At 38.0% G+C, this 9,451-nt stretch overlaps 1 protein-coding gene across 1 annotated transcript; it reads left to right on the plus strand.

Moving 5' to 3' along the window:
* The first annotated feature begins 1,769 nt into the window (after positions 1-1,769).
* LOC121356849 (cytochrome P450 7A1) lies at positions 1,770-8,900 on the plus strand. The gene is made up of 8 exons (XM_041473686.1): positions 1,770-1,836; positions 1,948-2,045; positions 2,179-2,323; positions 3,552-3,792; positions 4,147-4,760; positions 6,074-6,204; positions 7,128-7,303; positions 7,938-8,900. The coding sequence occupies exons 3-8, from the start codon at positions 2,244-2,246 to the stop codon at positions 8,235-8,237; spliced, it is 1,542 nt and encodes a 513-aa protein (XP_041329620.1). The 5' UTR covers positions 1,770-1,836; positions 1,948-2,045; positions 2,179-2,243; the 3' UTR covers positions 8,238-8,900.
* Positions 8,901-9,451: the final 551 nt, after the last annotated feature.

Raw genomic sequence — 9,451 nt, forward strand, 5'->3', positions numbered from 1 at the left:
ACCCATAACTCCTGTTGGTCACCCCCTTGGGCTGGGGCAAGACAGCCAAGCTCATACACAACGCACAAAGGGCTGCAGAAAACGTACTATCTGTCAATCAGTAGGACCACATGGTGCTTTTAATCCCTGCTGTAAAGACTGGTGGCAACTGCCTGAGCTTTGTCTGTGGGAAATAGTGTATTTGTCAGAAGACCACAAAAATACCACACCCAGAACATCAGGGCACTCCACTGGTGCTGCTGAAAATCAGGGAAGCCTAATGCCCAGTAATATAAATGGAAGGAGATTCACACTTATTGTCTGCTAAATTTGGTGGAGTATCTGTGTCAGGCAAGATTCCTGCTTGCCTTTATCACAAGGACATAAGTCACAGCCTGCAGCCTGTTGTAATACAGGCTGGCTTTGGGACTGTGGATTGGCCTATTTAAGACTTTTCTGAGAGAAAAAGCAATTGTTTCAGGTAAGTTGCCAAGCAGCTCCTGTGCTCTGCCTACACCTGGTTGTACTTTTAGAACTATTATATATGTACAAAGCAGAAAGTGAAAGAAGGAGGGCAGCTTTAGAGAAGTTACTGCTGCTGTTTGCTGGCAGCAAGATGCCATTTATAAATGATGTTATCATCACTTTGCAGCACAACAACTCAAAGCACAGAGGGAAGAGGCAACTATGATGGCAACTCTATAGTGCAACACAAGATGTGATGAGGGGATGCAGGCAGCTGTTACTGGTTAAATGTTATTCCTGGGTGCTGGACACAAAACAGACAGTAGCTTCTGACTTTCTTTTTCAGTGTTGTTTCAAGCACACATGCAAAAATAATCAGATGCCAATATAATAAAATTATGTTTCTTGTTTAGGATGAAGAAGTCACAGGATGAAATCAAAGATGACACCCAGAACTGAATTTTTCAATAATGCAAATAGGCAGGAAATGGAAAAGCAAGGTTTTTATAAAGCAATTATATAATATCAAGCTAAATTCAGCTGATGAAAAAGAACTTTTTATGGGAAAATAAATGAAGCACCTGTGCTTAAATGAAAATGGGATGGAAGACTGAAGCTGACATGCAAAAGGAGTGATTTTTAGATTAAGTGATGGCAAACCTTGATGCTGCAAATAAGGTTAATTTCTTCAGTATAGTAACTTAAAAATTGACTCAAATGTAATGTCATGTGCACAGTTAGCCCATGCCTCTCTGCCTGCTCTGGTTTGAAGCCAGGACAATATTTCCACCTGCTCAAATCTGGTGTAGTGTTCAATTGCAATAGCATGATATCCAAATCTTTACTGTTTTGTCACACAACTGTAGGGACACCAACAAAAACTTGTACAAAAGTAAGTGTGAAAAACCCTTCAGTTTCTCTCTTAGAAACATATTAGGCCTTGGATGACTAATGAAACATCACTATACCTGAGCTGCCTCCTTGATGGCTTGATGCCAAGTCTAGGAGCAAGCCAAGGTTTGAATTCTCATTAAGTCAGCAACAGAATGGAGAAAATGTTTAGTGGGAAAATAAAAGGTGGTCCAAGGACAATGAAAAAAAACTGAAACCAGTGTGGTTGTCTAGATCTACTTTCCTTTTCTTTTATGATTCACCCTATGATTCTGTGAAAGACCATTTTTACCCTTTCTTCCAGACAAATGTTGTTAGAGGAAGTAAGTCCACCTCCGCAGCCATCCCTTTGCCCAACTGCTGAACCCCGCCGTTCCCTCTTGCAGTGGCACACCAGAGCCAGGGCAGCCCACAAGGAGAAGGGAGGGGGAACAGGCTGGCAGCTGAAGGGCAGCACGGGCTGCAGCACCAGTTAGCGCAGTCTGAATCTCCTGGACACCGGTCAGTAGCCATTTCATATATTGCTAAACTTGAACTATAAACTGCAATTGGTAAATCTGCAGGATTAATCAAAATACACCTGGCTAACCTTCGAATTATCAACTATTACAGCTGTTTGGTTACTTTGGAACTGCTGCTGCTACGTGACATTAGCTCAAGGCCAGATCTGCGACTGTCTGCATCAATCCGGCGAAGCTCTCTGCAGAAAGGTGACAGCAGAGAGGGAACAAGCTCTCTCCAGAAATGGTTAATCAATAGCTTGCTAGGTTGACTCAGTGCCATTAGATGCAGTAGTGTACCCACTGTATATAAATTGTGACCTGTCTTCTGCTTCATTCTCAGTCACCTCTCCTGCCGTCCTGGTAGTTACCCATTTTCCACTTGGAAGCTTTTGGGCATTACCAGAAATGTTCCTAGCATCCTGGATCTGGGGAATGGCAGTAATACTTTGTTGTGTGTCTTGGTTTCTTCTAGGGAGGAGGAGAAGGTAAGGACTCTTTCTGTAAAAGCATCTCAGTGTGCCTGGCCTTTATTTGTGTCAAATATCCTGTGTACATCACTGAGAGAACTGTAGTCAGACGTATGCAGGACAGCATAGACAATGCTGTAGTTTGGTCTTTTGAGAGATTTATGTTCCAATCAAATTTTTGTGTATGAACTTTGCAATAATAGTGTAGTGATGCCTAGAAGTAGCTGTAGATAAAAATCTATGCATAAGCAAAGTAATTAAAATATGAATATGTATGTCCTGAGTTCCTAAAGTCCTGGGATGTAATTTCACCTGTATTGAAATCACAGTGAATACCTACTTATATGTAATTATTGTTTAATACCTATTTACAAACACTTTTATATTATACCTAGTAACACAATTTAATACAGGTAGTATTTATGTATGAGGTATATTCTTAAAAGCATTTATCCTGCTGACATGTTTACATAAGGAACAAGTAATTTGCTTAACTCTTCTTATTTTTTAATTTCCACAGTAATTTTCTAGTTTTATTTTTAAAAGTTTAATTTAAAAAAAAAGGTGAAAAAAATTAATTTACTGCAAAAGCTGAAACATTATATGAAAGTTATTTCAGCAGTCATAATGTCCTTATACAGGAAAGCTGTTTCTACTCAAAAAAGAAGATAATTTAAACATATGCTTTGCTTTAAGTATCTGCTTAATTTATAGCATGTGCTTGATGACATGTCATCTGAAACACTAGCTCTTATGCTTACTGAGGATCATAGCAAAATTAATAGGATATCCCAATAATAACCTTTCTATGCTAAAAAGTTTCTTTGCTTGCTATTCAAATTAAATTGTGGATAAAATTGTCCAAAAATGTATTAGATAATAGCTGTGTGATGGATTATTTATTAATGTGACAATTTCATACCTGTGTTAGCTAATGGCAATAATTTTGCATTTGGACAGGTGAAAAATATACATCTGATCCAGGGAAAAGAACTATGGTCTAATCAAACTGGTTTATTATGTGTTTTATTATGTCTATTAATAGTTAAAATTGTTCTTTCTTACATAGCTTAGCTCTTAAAGGGGAGAAAATTATTTGTAAATAAACTACTTATTTAAGATTTTTTCTTCTTTTTTTTTTTTCACATTACACAAAGCCTAACATCAGTATTTTACATACCTCATAGTCCTGAGAAAAGATCTTTATACATAATTTTAAACTGAACTTTTGTTTTGTGTTTTGTAGGCGGCAAGGTGAGCCACCACTTGAAAATGGGTTCCTTCCATACCTGGGCTGTGCCTTGAAGTTTGGTGCCAACCCCCTTGAATTCCTCAAAGAAAAGCAGAAGAAGCACGGCCACATCTTCACTTGCCATGTAGCAGGGAAATACATTCACTTCCTCACTGACCCTTTTTCATACCATGCATTGATGCGCCAGGGAAAACATTTGGACTGGAAAAAGTTCCACTTTGCTACTTCCGCCAAGGTATTCCTGGTTTTAATATCTAACATGCAAAGTATCTGCTGACATACCCAGTTAATCCCTGTAAACATAACTATGCCTTTGGATAGTTATGGATTGGTTTCACATTTCTTCACTTTTACTGGTTTGAGATATTGAGGTATTTTTTTTTCCTCTTCCTGAATGGAAAATAAATTTGCAGTGATTTGGATTGTTCTAAGACTATACATTATTCTAAGACTGTACATTATTTTATTACATTATTATCCTTCCCTCTAGTAAGCTATGAAGTTACACTTTGGCTTTTGTTTCTGTTAGACTTCATCATCCAGGTAATGACAACCTTACTTATCGTGCATACAATTTATTTTGTGACAGGCTTTTGGGCATGGTAGCATTGACCCAGCGGAGGGAAACACCACTGAAAATTTTCATCAGACTTTCATTAGAACCCTTCAAGGCAATGCCCTAGATGCCCTCATTGAAGCAATGATGGAGAACCTACAGTATGTCATGCTGCAGTCAAGAGCACCTAAGCTTCAGTCTAACACTTGGGTGACAGAAGGACTTTATACCTTCTGTTGCCAAGTGATGTTCGAGTCTGGCTTTTTAACACTTTTTGGTAAAGAATTAAATTCAAATAATGACAAAAACCTATCATTAAAGCAGGAAACTGAGAGAGCTCATATCCTAAATGCCCTTGAAAACTTCAAGGAATTCGATAAGATTTTCCCAGCCCTCGTGGCAGGGCTGCCTATCCACCTCTTCAAGAGTGCCCACAGCGCGCGCGAGAAGCTGGGAGAGGCTCTCCTGCACAAGAACCTCCTGAAAAGGGACAACCTCTCTGAGCTTGTCACCCTCCGCATGTTCCTGAACGACACCCTGTCAACCTTCGATGACATGGAGAAAGCCAAGACACACGTGGCTGTGCTCTGGGCCTCTCAAGCAAACACCATTCCTGCCACCTTTTGGACCTTGTTCTATCTTCTTAAGTAAGTCCCAACACTTGTTGCTCCCAAACAAGCAAAATATTTATCTTTCAGCAACCAATTCCATAGTACAGGCCAATTCCACTCCTTGATACCTCATCAGTGATAAAAAACTTACTGTCTGCAGCAGAAGTGCTGTGTTGTTCAGGACTTCCACAGAAAAGCCCTTCACCCACCTGAGAACGAGTAGTGTTAGCACAGAAAAATTCTTTAGAAGCTTTTTTTTTTTTTAAGAAACAGCACTCTAGGGCTATGCTACACTTTGTCAAGAAAGCTTCGGAGTAAATCTGTATGATATGACACTAAAAGTGCTAGTTGCAGTCAAAACATTAATTGTATTAAAGGCTACAAATATAACTAGACATTTTTAGACCATCTCACCAGAGCAGGCAAAATGAGGTTTAACTTCATTATTGTTTTCACAGATACTTAGTAGAAAATAATTTATAAGTTGATAGATCCCACTGAAGCTCTACTGTAGATTGCACCTGCTGAACTTGTTACTTGTGAGACAAGTGCACAGCTCAGATAATGCTATCAAATGTCCATTCTAGAGTGGGCCTTTCTGGATTACCTGCTTCAGCATAACTAACTCTGAAGTATGTGTCGAAATTCCTAATGCTTTTACTTATCATATCTACTTGCCAATGCTAATTTTTGAGGTTATTTTGTACTTTTTGCTCCAAGAATGCATTTGCTTTAGATTTGCTGGACTTGGAGTCTTTTAACACCCTGACTGTGCCTTTGTCAAGACACAATTGCACCCTCTTTTATTGTGTCTATATATTTCGCCAAAGCTCATATATTCCATGTCTGAAAGAAAGGCTAGATGGTGAAGGGTACTATGTGGGCTCTTAGTATTAGGAAGATTCTTTCAGCTAGACAGAATATTGTCACATCAGCCAGAATAAATGATGTTATAAAACTGATCTATCCTGTTCCTAAACTTTCTACCTGCAGTGGGGCTATTTTCTAATCTAGAACTGGCTGATTTTTTTTCTTATTTTTGGCATTGCTTTGTAGCGCCGGTACTGTTTATTACACACATCAGTTCTGTCCCACTTGTCATTGCAGACAAGATCAAATACTTGGGATTCCCTTCTTTTTTTTTTTTCTTTTTTTTTTCCTTTGAAGTTACCATGACTTTTCCAAGAGATAAAAAATGGAACCACACCATTTTGCTGCAACATTTTTATTTTAGAAGGTTGTACTTGTTGGCCAACAAAATAAATTTTAGTCAGGAAGAAAGTTAATAACAAAACCACTTCTTAAAGAATTTTTAAATTTATGTTATATCTTTGCTCTTTTGATCTTAGGAGTCCAGAAGCAATGAGAGCTGCTACCAAAGAAGTGCAAAGTGTTTTGGAAAGTGCTGAAGAGAGTATCAGCTTAGATGGCAAACATATTTCCTTGAACCGGAAACAGCTGGATAATATGCCTATACTAGGTATGACTATTTTATGCAGGATTATTTTATGCAGAAATCACACTACAATTTCCATGGTCTTCTATTTATTACCATATAAATCCTTGCTGTAGAATTCCTATGGAATTAAGAAAGAAACAGTAGAACAGGAAACTGTATGTTCCTTAGCAACAGCCAACACAACCAGGCTTCCCAGGTGGTACTGAGACTATCAAAATTCACATGAACAGCACTTTTTCATGGATAATGGCATGTCTCAACAATCCTACACTGCTACATAACACAGACCCATGGATAATTCTGAACAATATTTTGTTTGGTTACGTCTTTAAACCAAATAAAAAGGTGTTGCCAAAATTTAAATCCCTATTCTTATCATGTGAAGTAATGTTTTCTAATACCATTACTTCTATTTCCTCACAATAATTTTCAAATTATAAGCACAGAGAGAAGTTACAGAGAGTTATGATAATGTTGCTTTTTAACTACTGTTACTTTAACAAAAAGTCAGCTAATATTGAAACAAAAAATTCCCATATTACTTTCTTTCTGAGTATGGGTTTCTATACAGGACCTCTTAAAGCTTCAGAAAATTCTGCTCACCGCATTGTTTTCTTTTCTTGTTATGTTTTCAGTTTCCACTGGTTTGGTCTTTATCTCAGAGTGAAAATATGTCTCACTTTTGAACATTCTGTTTCGTCCACTCTAAGAATTCTTTGTGGGGAAAGCAGATTAGGCTCTCAGTGGTATCTGCAGAAGGGATAGAAATGCTAGAAAGAAATGAGAAATACTTTCTTAGGCATTTAGAAAGTTAATATTAAAATATTTCTTCTAATAAATTCAGGGTTTGATAATGGCTCTGAAATAGCTCAATATGCATGACCTGCCCCCAGTATGTGAATGCACTGTTTCCATGGCGATCATTTCTTGTCCTCTCCCAACAGACAGCATCATCAAGGAGGCAATGAGGCTCTCCAGTGCATCCATGACTTTCCGAGTGGCCAAGGAGGATTTCACTTTGCACTTGGAGAACGACTTTTACAACATTCGCAAAGATGACGTTGTAGCGCTTTATCCTCAGCTGTTGCATTTCGATCCAGAAATCTATGCTGATCCCTTGGTAAGCATTTTTCCCAAATTGCATTAAACTTGGTGCTCTTGGCAGAAGTTAACAGGCCTTTAGATAAAGCATTTATTGGAGTGCCCCATGGCTGGTTTTCTGTTGTACCCCAGACAATCCATACTTACACCTGAAGGTGTGATAACAGGAAAAAAAAAAAAAAAGAAAAGGGGGAGTGAAAGCACTATCTGCAAAAGATGTTTTAGTGTAACCAAAAGGTGTGCTACCAGCCCCAGACAGCCCTCTACTTACTGCCTTCCTCAGTGAGGGAAGATCACCGTGATGAGGTGATCTTTGAAGAAGGATAAGGATAATAGTTTCCCAAAAGCACAGAATTAGAATTCTTCCAGTTCTCCTTCTGCCACATGAACAAGAACACAGGTTACAATCCTTATTTTTAGAGGTCAGGAAAGAAAAGGGGAGTTATCAGCAAAGAACCTGGGATCCTGTCCCACATAACAGAGCTTCTCAGAGGCTAGTCTTTCTAAATCAGCACCATGGGGGCTGGTGGTACTGTACGATGCTTATTGCTGCAGACATCCCTTTCCCAGCCTGCATTTTGTGTCTTAGCAGTTTTATCTGACTTTTGATGGTATCCAAATATCAAGGGACTCTTTTGTGGGTTTAATTGCAGACGTTCAAATATGATCGCTTCCTGAACGAGAAGGGAGAGGAGAAGACCGACTTCTACCGGAATGGTCGGAAGCTGAAGCATTACTACATGCCTTTTGGGACAGGCATAGCAAAGTGCCCAGGCAGGTTATTTGCTGTCCATGAGATTAAACAATTTTTGGCTCTGATTTTTTCGTATTTTGAGATAGAGCTCGTGGACAGCAATGTGAAGTGTCCATCTCTAGATCAATCCCGTGCAGGACTGGGTATTTTGCAGCCATCCAATGACATTGATTTCAGGTATAGGCTGAAATGCTTATGAATATATGTTTTGTATTATGCATATACACTATGTACTAGTAGTACATAAATACACTGTATATACTAACAGTACTAAATACACTGTATAACATATGCTTTATATACATTTTATGTATATATGCAAATGAAATTCTTCAAGTCTTGGGGGAAAATCTATGTGAAGATGCTAATTTTAAAGAAAAATGTGCACCAGTGTGCTACCAGCATGCAGTGGGTTTAATGCTCTCTTTTGATGCAAATGTCTCCCTTTTTACCAACCATTTTGAAAGGCAAGTTAAGATTTTCCATTATGTGTATACAGCAGCCGGGTTGTTTTGGTTTTTTTTTTTTTCTGTCAGCAAATACTTTCCCACAGGTAGAATTTCATGAGCTAATTCATAATAATTTCAAAATTGTACTACAGTTAAAATATATTATTTTCTATAATTGAAATGTTGGGCAGGGGGGTGGGCCTCCTCACAGGTGAAATAAAGTTTTTGTTGTACAAAGGCAGATTCACAGTGGGGAGGGGAGAGTTTCCTGGGGAACTACATTTATGGTTTTATGAAAAACTGGAAGACTTGAAAAAAAACCTACAGAAATATTCACGTTCAAGTGAAACTGCAAAACTTGTATTATATTCTTTGTAAGATACTTATTTTTAGAAAGTGCTAACTGTGTTAAAATAAATTATATTGGCTGAACCAAATGCGTCTCTAGACTGTTTGTTGTTTTAACATCTTAACATTATCAAAGGTTTATGCACTCATCCAAAGCCACCCAAACCAGTTTTAAACTATCCAGCTCAAACAGCAATATGGAGATAAACAAATATCTACCACATATTCACCTGTGGTTCTGGCTGCATCTAGCCTCATTGCCTGAACTACACATTTGCATAAGCCTCCTTAGTTATCCTAGTCAAATTCCATTAAAGTTACCATGGGTAATAGTATGCCCACACATTTTATTTTACTTGGTGGCATGTCCATAAGAACAGTTGTTTCAGGGTTAATATAATTTATTTCTCTCTAACATCCCTGTCCTTTTCTGATGCAAGTGGCAGATGTATGTATGTATGTCAGAAAAGTGAAATTTTTAATGAAATTTCTTTGGTCTGAAAGAGAGAGCTTTCTTATCATTTGCTGATGAAAAGAACAAATGGACTTAAAACATTGGTTTTATTCTGCTTTTTTCCAAGCAGGAAAAAAGTTTTGTCCTTAACTCAAAAGTAAG

Source organism: Pyrgilauda ruficollis, unplaced genomic scaffold, assembly GCF_017590135.1.
Source record: "Pyrgilauda ruficollis isolate IOZ18807 unplaced genomic scaffold, ASM1759013v1 scaffold30, whole genome shotgun sequence".
Taxonomy (NCBI): Eukaryota; Metazoa; Chordata; class Aves; order Passeriformes; family Passeridae; genus Pyrgilauda; species Pyrgilauda ruficollis.